This window comes from Suncus etruscus, chromosome 9 (genome assembly GCF_024139225.1).
Source record: "Suncus etruscus isolate mSunEtr1 chromosome 9, mSunEtr1.pri.cur, whole genome shotgun sequence".
Lineage (NCBI taxonomy): Eukaryota > Metazoa > Chordata > Mammalia > Eulipotyphla > Soricidae > Suncus > Suncus etruscus.
The window spans coordinates 54,057,626-54,073,309 of record NC_064856.1 but is presented as its reverse complement, the minus strand read 5'-3'; the positions used below and the strand labels follow the sequence as shown (position 1 = coordinate 54,073,309).

The following is a 15,684-nucleotide window of genomic DNA, read 5'->3' as shown; positions in this document are numbered from 1 at the left end:
ACAGCTATACTTAGTGAAATTTTGTAGTTATCAGAGAAAAATAAATATTGTTCAAGAAATGAATATTGTTCTTTTTTAGTGTAGAATGGCATAGGACTTTAGCAATAGGATTGGAAATAATTATGCACAGATAGAGGTAAAGGAAAATTCATTAAATTCCATAACATCAAAGGGCTAGAGTAGATGATATGCATAATTAGAGTCATGAATTCAATATCAGGCAGTTATTACATGACCCCTGAGGAATGCTGAGTGACCTTAGATATGACATTGAAATGTCATATATTGACACTCATACACTCATGTATGACACTGATATGTATAACAGGCAGTCACTACAAGATCCCATGAGAAATGCTGAATGTGGCCTAGTAGCCCTGAATATTGTTCTTCACACCAGAAAAACCTTGAATTCTCACCAACTAAATTAGATATGCAGGCTCAGAAAAAGATCAAAAAGTGTCATAGATTAATATATAAATGAACTGAATTGCAGTATTTATTATTAAAAACAGCAATAAAAATAAACATTTTTACTTTATTTTATATGGTACATTTTTAGAGGTTAAAGTAGATGGTTTTGATACTTTTTTTCTGGTTTAATTCTTGTATTTTAAAAGTACTAAAAATCTAATAAAAATAAAATAAAATACAAATTTAATTCTTGTATTTGAAAAATGTAAACAATAATTTAGAAACATTTCTAGATATAAGTATTTATATATAAATCATATTGATAATGTAATATGTAATTTACAAAATTTGCTACACTTTTAGTTTCTTTAGTTTTCATTTACATAATTAAAAATTTCCTATGTTGAACACTCACAATTATCAATATCATCTGAGTTAATAGAAGGCTTTTTCTTCTTATTTTAGGCAGCTTTATTTGTTTTAGTACTCATGTACAGTAAGAAATCTCATTCATTAATATTTCATTTATAAATTATTGTCTGATGTCTAAAAGTGTAGCGATTTCTAAGAAATTAAATAAACATATGACTAGGAAAACATGATACTTTTTCTATTAATGATAGTATTAAGGCTTAACCTTGAAAATTTTTTATTTTACAAATGTGGGCAAACCCTTGACCCTATATACAGAACTGTTAAGGAAGAAGTGAGGATTGAGAGATTTAAAGAAATAGTTTAGTGGTAACATAAGGTCTTAGGAGCTTTGCTGCTGTATAATAGCAAAACCGTAAGAGCCAGCAAAACTTAAAAGTGATCCAAACTATAGTAATTAAATTGTGATAAGGAAATTAATAAGATGATTGGTGGGTAGTAAAAAAAACTAGAGATATTAGGGTGGGATGCTGATACAGGCTAAAGGTTTGGAATTGAAACATTGAATTCTTAAAACTATAATAATTTGCACTCTAAATCACATCAGCTGAACTAAGAGAAAAAAGAATAGACTTAGAGAAAAGGCAGTTCACCGGATAAATTACAGAGACTCAGATTACTCTATAAATTAACTCAGGTATGTATCAAACTCAAGAAAAACAGACCCACTTGCTTTTTGCAGGAAAAAAAAAAATCAGGCCTACCTAAGTTCTAGGCAGGTTTTTCAAGAACTTTGTCTTCTTATAGAGAAAAATAATTTGATAAGGAGACACTAGTTAAGTAAGATAAGTTTATTTGGGAATGAGGAAGAGAAAAGATATGACAAATAATGAAGTAAGATAAACACTTGTTTGAGAGTGAAGGGAAAGAAAAACAGTTTCATGCTTAAGAGAGAAAATGTTTTTTTTTCCATATTGGAGGGATATAAATATGTATTGTATCCCAATTAGAGGTGAAAAAAATTCTGAAAACAGAGGATACATACCATAAAGTATGAAAATATATGTCCAAGTCTAACATGCCAGTGGTGGATATGGTATTAGACCAATATATACATGAAATTTTATTGTTGCTAATATTGTAATCAAAGTGTCTCTATAAACATTTTAAACTACAATTAAATTAACATTAAAAGTTAAAGAGGTAAAAAAAATAAGAAAAATAGGTTGAAAGTAGTTAGACTATAAATGATGTCAGAAAGGGAGTGTTTTCCAAGAAGAAAAAATTACTTAGGCAATATAGAAAGAATAAAACATGCAGTAAATTTTTGTAGAAGAATCTAAAAATCCAATATGTGGGGAACACAGATAAACCTGAAAACATTGTCTCTGAGAATATTAGGTAGTACGCAGGTAAAATCTAACAGACCTTATAATTTACTGTTAAATATATATCTTACTTGCAAAAATATTAAGACTGTCAATTGTGAATTTCCTTACGTAACTTTATTCTTGGCTACAATTTATAGCTGCTTAATATTCTTTCTGCTTATTTTTTTAGGAAGAAATAACACCAACTTTTTCTACCATTATGTAAATACCAATAGTCCAATAACTTTCTACCTTTTATTTTCTATGGTTCAATATTGACTTTAGACATCATGACTTACTAACCACTCTTATTCTTCATCTTATTTTAATTTTATCTATATTTTATAACTGTCATAAAACTCAGTTTTTAATATAAAGTAATTAAATAACTAAAATTCTAAAAACTATAAAAAGAAAGTAAATAAATAACTCTGGAGCTGGAGTGGTGGCACAAGCGGTAAGGAGTCTGCCTTGCATGCCCCAGCCTAGGACAGACCTCTGTTCGATCCCTGGGCATCCCATATGGTCCCCCAAGCAAGGAACAATTTCTGAGCACATAGTCAAAAGTTACCCCTGAGCGTTACTGGGTGTGGCCAAAAAACCCCAAAAATAAATAAACCATTTTTTCTCTTTAGAATATTTTCTGGGACCAGAGAGATAGCACAGCAGAAAGGCGTTTGCCTTGCCTGCAGAAGGACGGTGGTTCAGATCCCGGCATCCCATATGGTCCCCTGAGCCTGTTGGGAGGCGATTTCTGAGCATACAGTCAGGAGTAATCCCTGAGCACTGCTGAGTGTGATCCAAAAACAAAAACAAAACAAAGAACAAAAAAATATTTTCTTTATATTACATTATCAAACTTCTATCATCCTATAACTTTTCTTCTTTTTTTTTAGTTGTTTATTGGATGGCTATTTTATACTTGAAATTATTACTTTTAAGGGTAAAGTTTCAGGGAATATAGAAAATTATTAAAGGTATAGAAAACTTGACTATATTTTCACAATTGGTTGGCTAAAGAAAAAACTAGAGCAGAGGCTTAGTTCTTAGTTCTATTCATGACTAATTACAGATAAATGGAATGTAAAAATGCAATATAGAAATTACCTTTGTATCTATAATTAAATTATTTTAGTAGATGGATACTAAAAATATTATGTTGTGAAAAATAGTGACAAATTCATGAGTTAACCCAAATACAAGCTGATGATTCAACTTTCCACACTGTCAGAATAATCTTTCACTAATTCCATAATTAACTAATTAAGTCAGTAATAAATCAAATAGAGGACAAAATACAAAAAAAAGTCATTTTAAATGTGTAAAAGTTTGTGAAAAATATAATCAGTATTTCATATAGGAAACTAACATATATTCATGTATAAGTGTATGTAAAATACTAAATAAATAAATTTTATTTAAAGATTAGACTTAATTTCTAGCATATATCAATCTATCAAACTTAATAAATATATTTATACTTATCAAAGAGGACTCTAGACAAAAACTTTAATTCATTTCACATTTGAATTACCCCATTAATTTCCAGTGTCTCATTGTATCTTTCCCAGAGAAACTACTTTGAGAATAGCCCTGCGGATCTGCTTGGTCTTGATGCTATAAATAATAGGGTTCATCAGGGGTGGAAAGATCACAGAAATGGTGCCCATTAGGATATGCACCAGTGGGGAGGTATGGTGCCCAAATCTGTGCACAATGGAGAGGCCTAGCACAGGCACATAGAAGCAGAGCACAGCCAGGATGTGAGAGACACAGGTGTTGAGGGCTTTGAGTCGCTCTGCTGCAGAGGCAATGGCCAGCACTGTGCAGAGGATGACTGTGTAGGAAACGAGGATGAAAAGGACATCAGAGCCCATGGTCAACATGATGATGCATAGCCCATAGAGCCTGTTGAAACGTGTGTCAGAGCAGGCCAGGCGAATCATGTCCTGATGAAGGCAGTAAGCATGGGACAGTGCCCCAGGTCGACAATAGTCAAATTTCAAGAGGTTTAGTGAAGGTGCAGCAGTGATGATGGCACTCCTTATACCCAGCACGGCTCCAACCAAGGCTACACGAGAACCTGTGAGCACAGTTGCATAGCGCAATGGGAATCGAATGGCCACCAAACGGTCCAGAGCCATGGCAAAGAGCACAGCTGACTCCATGAAGGAGAAGGAGTGTAGGAAATGCTGCTGCAAAACACAAGACACTAGCCCTACCCTGCGGGCATCGAACCACAACACACCCAATACTGATGGCAGTGTGGACATGCACAAGCCTAAGTCTGTCACAGCAAGGATAGCTAGGAAGTAGTACATAGGCTGATGAAGAGAAGGATCAGTTCGTACCAGATGCAAGATGGTAGCATTGCCCAGCACAGCCACAAGGTATCCGGCAAAAATGGGCAGTGAGATCCAGTGATGAGCCCACTCCAGGCCCGGAAAGCCTGTCAGCATAAATGTAGAGAAGCTTAAGTTGGCACCTGGGAGGGTAGGTGTCCTCATTCTGAAGAAGCTGTTCACTCTGGGAAAGGCGGCAGCACATTGAGAATTACTAGGCCAGTAAGTTAGAGCTGCCTTGCTATCATTGGGCATTTACTGCTTTCTGGTCTAGTCTCTGCATTCTCTGGGAATCATTGACGTCTCATTTAATTATTGTACTTTCACACTCTCTTTTAGTAAAATCCCCCATTTAATCTCTTAAATTCGTCAGTGAGATTTATTTTCAAGATTTATTTTTTTTCTTTACTAGCTTCCTAGAAAATAAAAGGGAATTTTTTTGTTGTTGTTGTTAAACTTCTCTAACACATAATGCAGTTCAACCTAAGGCTAAATTTAACCTTATAATTCAGACTCTTAAAAGTAGTTAATTCAAAATATTCTATTCTGTATCTTTTTACGACCTAAAACTTTTCTGCAGTAGGGTCTCAGGACATGACAGTAAATGATTTGTCCACGATGGATAGTGGTCAATTCAGGGGTGGAACTCTATGATTGTTAAGGGTATTTCTATTTATTGTATTTTAGTTTAGTTTAGTTTTTGTTTTTGATCTCTTATGCTCAAGATCTGACTTCTATAAATAACATAATCTTTCTCTATACCTTCAGCTTGTTTTCTGAGTCGAAAGACTTTTTTCCAGGGAAATACTTGGACATAATTGGTCTTTGAGAAAAATAAAAAACCAAAATATTGGAATCTGTATCAATTTGGTTAGAAAATTTAAGATAATCATTTCTTTCCTGCTACAATTCTGCATACTCCATTCCAAAGTTTAAACAAGTTTTAGAGAAGGGCAACTGGAATATGTGTAGCTGTACCCCATTATCAGTGGTTCCTTTCATCTGCCTTTGTCCTTAGACAAAATCCTTATTTTCTACTTCTTTTTTTTTATACTAAAGCTTGCACCAAGGACAACTCATTTGAATGAATAATTAAGAGTGTTTTAATGGCATAGAAAATGTGATAGAAGCTTGTTTAGGCCTTTATGAAAGACTTTTCAAATGAGGCTATGGTTGAATGGTCAGTCTTGTGGCCCTCTAAGACAAGCCTTCAAAGCAAGGTACCTCTGTAATTAAGCTTGCTATTTACCAATTTACAAAGCCTGCTTCTTTCTTTGACTGTTCCTTTAATAGTAGCCAGATTCAGATTTCATTCAGAGAACATATCTATATGGTGAACCAACCTCATTAACACATGCTGCTACTCCTACATCAAAAGTAGAATGACTATTAAAGAGGAACTCTAACCACAGACTGGCTGCAGTCCTAAAAATTACCCTGATATTCTACTTAACAGTTCTGACAAAGAGATTAATAGACTGACACCTTCTAAATAGAGGAATTTACAAAGAAAAGGACTTTGAACAACTTACTAGTCCTCTACAGTCTGAGGCTTCTTTTCTGTCTGTGCAACATTTCTTACTCCTCTCTCAGCCTCTTCTGTTTGATTAAAGGTTATTAACTTCACTTCCAGTTATACAACTGTATCCCCAGAGTCTTGGACCTTGAGAGAAAAGTCCCTAGATAGATGCTATTATGACAAACACCAAAGGAATGGGCATTATCTTAGGATTTAATCTTTGGGTGATCCATTTATTTTCCATGGAATTTTAATAACTAAAGTTCCACCATAAGATGCATGAGATACATAAATAAATCAGGTAATTCTTGATTTTTTTTATCCTACTAGATCTTTTTGCTATTATAATATTTTCTGTTGACCCATTCATCGAATAATCCTCCTATATCTCCCTCTAGTCAAGTTTCTTTATTATTATCTTTTCCTTCATTTTTGGTGATATATATTCATGGTCATTTGAGAATAAATAATGACTATAAGTTTTTCAAGACTATATTTATAAGACTATATATTTTTCAAGACTATATTTATAAGATGATAACTTTTGACAGATATTCATACTCATTTGTCAAGTAAATATACAGAACTATATAAATGTGGGCTTGTTTACTTAGAAACAAAAATTAATAAAGAAAAAAAGTCATGGGCCCGGAGAGATAGCACAGCGGCATTTGCCTTGCAAGCAGCCGATCCAGGACCTAAGGTGGTTGGTTCAAATGCCGGTGTCCCAAAGGGATAACTCTCCCTGTCAGAATAAAGGAAAAAAAATCTTCAAGGCAAAGATTTAACATGTATTTTTTTACTAATGGCTATTTTACTAGTTATAATATAATATTCTGAAGAGAAAAAAGAAAACAAAAAATTTCAAAATTTTCACAAAACTAACATTTAAATTAGGTGTCTAAATGACCTGATAAAATTATGTTTTAGAACACAGAGCTTTGTTATGACAGCACTATCCCCATAGCAGAAGCACATGTTCTCTCTTGAACACATATCCCTTTCTCTTGCTCACTCATTTCCCTCTCCTTAAATTTCTCTAATAAAACTCTCATTTCAAATATACATAAACATACATATAAACATACATATATTTTTTGTGTATATTGCTCACAATTTCTGCTTTAAGTAGATAGGGGTTGTTGATGATTAAGGTTAAAATGGTATCCTAAAAGTTGATTTCAGCATCCACAGAATACTTGCTAAAAACCATAATATGAAATGAAAAGTATTGGCAATCTTATAATACTCCTCTCCAAAAGCAGTGCTTAGAATCTAAACATAGGAGTAAAGAGAGAGTAGATGATTATCCAACTGGATTTTGGAAAATATTACAAGATACAGAAGACTGAAGGTGATATCAGATAACTAAAAAAGAAGACATGGACTCTAGAATCATGTTATTAACTCATAAACATTGTCCTCACTTCATTCCTATTTAGGAAATTTTGTACCCATGTTACTTTAACTCATTCAGAATTTTTAGAGGTTCTATACTTGAGTTATTTAAAATAACTAAATGCGTATAAATATTTATCTATTTATTTATTTATTTTGAGTTTTGGGACACACCTGGCTGTGCCCAAAACGTTCTCCTGATTCTGGGTTCAGGGAACACTCCTGGTAGGGTAGGGTATCATATGTTATACCAAGGCTGGGGATTAGAATCCTGGTCAGCTGCATGCAAAGCAAATGCCTTCCAAATTTTACTATCTCCCCTGTCAATATTTTTTCATTTTTAATTATAGTTATGATAATATATCTATAATAGATTTAACTTTTATAGTACTGGTGTTCACAGGTAACTTTATATACTGGTCACTAACTTTTTAGTTTTTTGGGGGGCCACACCCAGTGACTTACTTCATTTGTTGTTGTGTTTTGTTTGGGGATCACAGACAGTGATGCTCAGGGCTTACTCCTGGCTCAAAGATAAGTCCTGTCTGGGCTCATGGTACCATATAGAGTACTGGAGATCAAATCCAAGTTGGTTGCATACAAGTGCATATATGCACTCTGGTTCCTGTTACCCCTCTGCAGGGCAAAATGCTAATCTTACCTGATGGTCAGACCGGTCCACTGCTGGGAAGGGTCTGTGGTTGCTAATTAAAGTGGTCTGTGGAGGGATGAGAGAGACTCAGCAGGAAGAAGCAGGATGGAGAGATGAGAGACAGGCTAGATGTAGGAGAGGGAAAGAGGCTGCTTAGTTTAGAAGGCTAAAGAAACTGTGATACATATACACAATGGAATATTATGCAGCCATCAGGAGAGATGAAGTCATGAAATTTTCCTATACATGATGTACATGGAATCTATTATGCTGAGTGAAATAAGTCAGAGAGAGAGAAAGATAGACACAGAATAGTTTCACTTATCTATGTTTTTTTTAAGAAAAATAAAAGACATTATCATAATAATGCCTAGAGATGAGGGCCAGAAGGGTTGGCTCTAGATATGAAGCTCACCTCCAGGAGGCATGAGTGCGATTAGAACACTAACAACTATCATGACAATGTTAATGAGTGAGAGAAGTAGAATTCCTGTTTCAAATACAGGCAGGGAGTGTGAGGAGGGATATGGGGTGAATTGGTGCTGGGAATGTTGTACTGGTGAAGGGAGGTGTTCTTTTTGTGACCAAAACCCAACTACAGTCATGTTTGTAATCACAATGTTTAAATAAAAATAAAAAAGAAGCCATGTGAGATATGCACATGACAGTTAGGTCCAAAATAAAGCTTTCACCATCACCCTGATATCACAAAACTACCATAGGGGCTGCAGGTACTGGATGAACCAAAAAAGGCCTCACCATCTATCGATCCATCCATAAATATCTACGACTCCATGATTAATAATTAATACAACAGTTTCTTTACCACATTTTATTTTATGTTTATGTTTATATTTGAATATATTTTTGTACCATATGATAACAATACAATTATATTCCCCCAATGGTAAAAATTTGATTGCTTTATTTATTGTATAATTTAATATTTTTACAACTTTTTCAGAATAATGACAAGTACCATTACTTTTGGTAGTCTTTTGACCAATGCTAAGATAATCTGTTCCTCATGTTGTCAAGAAAAACATAAAGTGACTAGAGAGAGAAAAAAAGTAAATTAAAAATCCTAACACATTATTTTTTGGATAATGATTGATTTCTTCAAAATGTGAACTTTTATTCATTTGTTTGGAACCAAAATATATTTCATTTGAGATTAAATTTTCTAAACAATTTAAAAAAAAAGAAAAACATAAAGTAGGATGTGGGCGACCGGTCGCCCACAGTAGGACAAAATATCCATCAGGGACAATTATCTGTTAATTCTGCACTAGTTAATTATCTCAAATTAATTATTTACTACAGAAAGTAAAAGATGATCACTCTGGGCAATAATTGGAAGTTGATAGGAAGTAAAGTGATATACATAATACTCCTTAGTAATAGTATTGCAAAAAAAGGAGGAAAAGAGACAGATAAGAAAAGTATCTGCCGGGGCCTGAGAGATAGCATGGAGGTAAGGCATTTGCCTTTCATGCAGGAGGTCATCGGTTCGAATCCCGGCGCCCCATATGGTCCCCTGTGCCTGCCAGGAGCAATTTCTGAGCCTGGAGCCAGGAATAACCCCTGAGCACTGCCAGGTGTGACCCAAAAACCAAAAAAAAAAAAAAAAAAAGAAAAGTATCTGCCATAGAAACAGACTAAAGGTGGAAGTGGGACTGGGATAATTAGAAATAACAGGGGAATTTGGTGGTGGATATGAACACTGGTGATGGCTTGAATGTTGGATCATTACACTATTGAAATTCAACTATCAACAACTTTTTAACTCTATCTCATGGTGATTTCATTTAAAAAGTAAATAAAAATATGGGTCAAGGAGAGTGGAATATAAGGACTTGAAAAGTTGCCTATATTAAGACGGGGATGTGGGGATGGAGAGATAGCATGGAGGTAAGGCATTTGCCTTTCATGCAGATGGATGGTGGTTCGAATCCTAGTATGGTCCCCTGAGCCTGCCAGGAGTGATTTCTGAGCATAGACCCAGGAGTAACCCCTGAGCACTTCCAGGTGTGATCCAAAAACCAAAAAAAAAAAAAAAAAAAAGACAGGGATGTGAATCTTCAGTCCCCAAGAAAACCTACAGTTGAGAAAATTAGGCTTAGAAATAATAATACAGGGTTAAAAAGCACACCTGTAGGGGCTAGACCCTGGTTCCATCAAGCATTGTTGGTTAAATGTCTAAAGACTGAACAATGCTGAGTGTGACCCCTGCATTGTACTATTATAAAATGACAGATGTTAAGATGCTAGAGGTAAGGGAAATACTTTCAACCAGTTTTCGATTCAAATCTTCCTGAACAATGAGATTATGACTTAGATATGTTTATTTCCTTCATTGAAACTTTGTCTAAACCGGACCCACCTGTGCTGTGTGCAGCAAAAATAAACAAATAAATATATAAATAAATAAAAAACTGTCCAATTTGATATTCAGGATTTCTTGATTGGAGTGGTAGGAAGCAACAATGTCTTCAGATTATTCACAGACTCAAGAGATAGAATCAAGTCTATAAAGAAAGACAGAGATTAGAAAAGAAAGCATGTGGTCAAGTACTGTCATATGAATGGAGTTAGAGGAGAGCTTAGCTTCCAAGATATTTGAAAGAATTTTGTCAGAATCAGTCATTAGGGAATAGAATGACAATTCTGAGTCTTCCCATATGTGAGACAATAGTTCAGAGTAAATTTTTAACCAGAGATAGAAGTAGCAGATAAAGATAAATAAATAAAAGTAAATGGTTTCCAAGAGTCATGGAAGGTGGTATACTTTCTGAGGTTTATTTAACATTTATAATTTTATTTGTTTTATTTTTTTAAATCTTTTTGTCACCTTTTCATTTACTGTCTTTTTAACATTTGTTTTATTTTGTTCTAGTTTTTATTATTCCATAGTGGTGATGATCCTCACCAGTTTTCTTCTGAGTTATTTGAATTTATAAACTAGCTTTTACCATTAGTATGAGACATAATTGAAGAGAACAAGTCTAAAATTTGGAAGCTATTATTCAAGAAAGAAATTAACCATATTTTATTTAAGGCAGTAAAAATAGTTGAGAGTAACTTACAGTGTAATAATAGTTACTAAACTGTATAAATATCTGGACTGATTTGCGACTTTCTTTATAGTATGTAGTAAAATCATTAGCCCCAGGAATTAGCATTGGCATTTTTAAGACCTAGAAGCTTGTTAATGGCATGGCAGATCTCCTTTGTTTTAATACTATACATGTTTGGGTTTAGCATGGGAGGCACACAGAGGTAGATGTTAGCCTTAAGAAGGTGGACAATAGGTGGGGTATGCTTCCCAAAGTGGTGTACAAAGGAAAGACCTAAGAATATTAGCACAGTACAGAGATGTGAGATACATGTCTGAAAGATTTAGACTTGTTCCTCTTGGTTGACAAGTTTTGCCACAGTGTGCAAAATGTCCCCATAGACAGTGCAATGAGTACTAGGGCCAGCATCATGGTGAAAACCACCAGTGTCACTCATATAGGTTATAGAAAGTAGTATCTCTGCATGCCAAGTGTATCACTTCCTGATGTCTGAAAGAATGAGAGAGAACTCAAGATCCATAGTAGGAAAAAGTCTTTAATAGAAATGGGAACAAGACCCATGGATCCCAGAAAGATGACAACAAGGCATGTTCTGACTGTTTGCTGGCCAATAATAATGACTGGGTATTTTAAGGGGTGACAAATATCCACAAAATGGTCAAAAGACATGACAAGGAGCACTGCAGACTCCATGAAGAAAAATGAGTGGATGCAGAACATCTAGATTTGACAAGCACCGAAGTTTAGACCATTGTAATTAATCCATAAATTCTCATAGTAGTATGCAAGTTAGATACTGATAGTTCCAGGTCAGTGAGGGCCAGTAATGAGAGGAGATAGTACATTGATGTGTGCAGACAATGGTTATTCTTAAAAGGCATCAGAATAAAGCAGTTGTCTGAGATGGCCACTAGGTACATAAGAAAAATTAAGATAAAAATTCAGTGTTGGATAGTTTCCAGTCCAGGTAAGCTGGTGAGGTAAAACATGGGACTAAACTTTTGGTGTTGGATAAATCATGGATGAATACTGAGAAGAGGTGAAAGCAGAGTCCTTAGAGAAATTAATGACCTAAAAATAAATGTATATACTTTGCTATTAATTCTTCAATTTCACAAACATTTAATCTTTATTCCTCCTCAGCTTCTTTTCTGAAATCTCTTTATTGGTGAATAATTTTCATTTTAGTAATTTTCTAATCATATTATATTATTCCTCCCAACTAATGGTTATCACCCTCATGACTTTAGTTACTATACTATATGGATATCAATGTGTAGCATCAAAATTTATCATCTTTTTTATTTCTAATCTTCCTCTTATCTATATATAGATATTTAATAGTTATATAAAGTGTCTGCAAAATAGTTAACATAGTAACTTATCTCAGTAGGGCTTACATATACTCAATTATAAAATTGTAGGCTTACAAATTACTTTGACGAGGAAATAACTTGAGAAATGTCATACTGAGTGACACCAAATATTCTCAAGTAGATGCTAATTAAATGTCTCTCATGAAGGTTTTTTTTTGTTTTTTTTTTTTTTTTGGTTTTTGGTTTTTGGGCCACACCCGGCGGTGCTCAGGGGTTACTCCTGGCTGTCTGCTCAGAAATAGCTCCTGGCAGGCACGGGGGACCATATGGGACACCGGGATTTGAACCAACCACCTTTGGTCCTGGATTGGCTGCTTGCAAGGCAAATGCCACTGTGCTATCTCTCCGGACCCCTCTCATGAAGTTTAAGGGATCTAATGCCAATCTCATCATATACTTTCCTCTGCCTGATTCTCCATATAGTCATGTATTTATAATGGCAATTATACTTTTCAATACTCCTAGGCAAGATTTCTAAATTGAAATTTTTTGTTTGTTTCTTTGGGGGGGGCACACTCAGCAGCACTTGGGGTTATTCCTGGTTCTGCACTCAGAAATCACTCCTGGCACATTTGAAGAACAATATACCATGCCAGGGATTGAACCTGGGTCAGCTGAGTACAAGGCAAATGCCCTATCCCCTATGCTATAGCTCCAGCTCCATGAAATTGAAACTTTAATTATACCTTTCCCTCTTTCCATAATTCACTTTTTGTTTAAGTATTTTATGCCTCTTGATTACCCTTATGATTTTTAAGACTGAGCACCTCAATAACTCACTGTCATAATTTAAAATTTCCCACACCATGGGGCCGGCGTGGTGGCGCTAGAGGTAAGATGTCGGCCTTGCCAGCGCTAGCCTAGGACGGATTGATCCCCCGGTGTCCCATATGGTCCCGCAAGCAGGGAGCGACTTCTGAGTGCATAGCCAGGAGTAACCCCTGAGCGTCACCAGGTGTGGCCCAAAAACAAACAAACAAAAAAAAAATTCCCACACCTGCCAATTGATCTCTCTGTCACATAACTGTACAACTTGACAACCTTTGCCTCTTAATCTTTCCTTACTGCACTTTTGCATATTTATGATGCAGAAAACTCTAATTTGTTTTTAATGAACTGCTCTTAGTTCTAACGTAAATTTATAATAACAAGGTTGGAGAGTTAATATAGTGGGTTTGGCAATTGCCTTGCATGTGGTCAAGCCCACTTTGATCTCTGGCAGCACATATTGTTCCCAGAGTACCTCCAAAAGTAAGTCCTAAACACAGAGCCAGAAGTAAGGCACAGCTTACTCCACCATAGGATGTGGCTCCAGTACAAAATAACAGTTTTCTAGCATAAAGTGCAAACTTGTAGAAGAATGGTGGTGACACCATCATTAGCTCATGCATGATTCAGAAACTGTACATCTTTACATAATCATGTTAATGTCTTATAATTATTAGGCATTTTACTCCTGTTTCTCAGGGGAAAAATGCAGAAGAGATAAACAATTATTCTAAAGCTTCCCGAGGAGTTAAGATTAGGGAAGGGATTCTAGTTTAGTTTTTGCATGTTTGATTTCAAATTATGTATGGTCCTAATATTATAGTACTTTATACTTCCTTTCTGCTAATAAATGTCTTTTCAACTCACATTCTCTCAAGATTCTTTATATAATTCCTTATATGTCCTTATATCTTTTATAACATTTCTTTCTTGTTTGTTTTTTGGTTTTGGGGCCGAGTGACTCTAAAGGGTTACTCCTGGCTATGCACTCAGAAATCGTTCCTGGCTTGAGGTACCAAATGGGACATCGGGGATCAAACCAAGGTCTGTCTGAGATCTGCCATATGCTCGGCAAATGCCCTACTGCTGCGCTATTGTCTAGCCCCTAAAATTTCTTCTATTTGCTTCTTTTCTTACTTAAAAAAAACTCTACATTTTTTACCATTAAATATTTATTGATCCATTAGGATGACACACATAATCATTACCTCTGAGAAGTCTCCAGTGACTTTTCTGGGTAGAGTAATACAGATTATATTCTTTGTGTTTGGGTGGTTTCTTGATATAGTAATATAGTGCTATTAAAGTAAAAACAAAATTATTTATCATATTTTTGTATTATATATAAGTATATAAATTTGTTTATACTTATTGGTAGTCTATACTTATAGATGCTTATCAAAGTAAAATCATGTTCAAGTAATTAGTATATAAAACATGTGCTTCATATAATATATATTCATTATATTAATACATTATTTATGTTTTTATACATTTCTTTCTATATTATAAAAGTTAAAGCACATAAAATATAAATATATACTTAAACATGATTTTCTACATATGTAATCAGAAAAATCTATATTGATGTGTATTATAAATATTCTTTATATATATTTCTAAATGTTTGTGCAAATATGATGTTTCTGACTAATGATTTTAAAATGTTTTTTATTGGCAAGCCTACATTTCTCTCAAACCTCTGGAGTCTAAAACAGTATCTAATATATGATAATTGCTAGAGTATTTTGCAGAAAATAAACAGCTGAGGGAATGAATTCAGTGCACTGCTCTCCTCTTGTCCTAATTATTTATGCCTGGAATTCGTTTTCAATCTTATTTTCATTCACATCAGAGTAATATTAAGGAGAAAGAAAGAGCTCTGGGTAAAATTATGTCTATGGAGAGACTATGACAGGAATAGATCAATGAATTCTGAAAAAAAATGTTTCTTCTAGAAATGAGAAATAACTGTCTATGCAAAGGAAGCCATAATTATTTTCTCCATCTCTACTAAAAAACAGGAAACCATGAATCAGTGCATAAACATATATAATTATATTTCAATTATATATTTGGCAACACAGAGGAAACACAGGCCTGACTCAAAGAGGAGATTCTCACTCTGACCTTAATAATTAGATCTCTATTTCATATGTGTTGTATCTTTTATTTCATTTCAATTGACTTTTTTTGTCTTTTTCAAATGCATTGGTAGTAGAAGCCATTGTTTGATTTTTCTTATTTTTCTTTAGGCCACTATATCTTAGGTCAAGACAATATTCAAATGAAGCATTACCTAAACACTATAGTTCAGGTCAAATTGTTTATTCACAAATCAAGACTATTTCAATAATGCTCATTTTGTCTTAAGTATGCTTCTCATAAAGGCTGGA

General features: G+C 34.4%; 1 protein-coding gene and 1 pseudogene across 1 annotated transcript; both read right to left on the bottom strand.

Annotated features, from left to right (window-relative positions):
• Window positions 1–3,709: 3,709 nt before the first annotated feature.
• LOC126018475 (olfactory receptor 51L1-like) lies at window positions 3,710–4,753 on the bottom strand. The gene has a single exon (XM_049780609.1). It carries the CDS (start codon window positions 4,751–4,753, stop codon window positions 3,710–3,712), a length of 1,044 nt encoding a protein of 347 aa, XP_049636566.1.
• Window positions 4,754–11,229: 6,476 nt separating this feature from the next.
• On the bottom strand, window positions 11,230–12,139 carry LOC126018330 (olfactory receptor 51M1-like; annotated as a pseudogene).
• Between the last annotated feature and the right edge of the window lie 3,545 nt (window positions 12,140–15,684).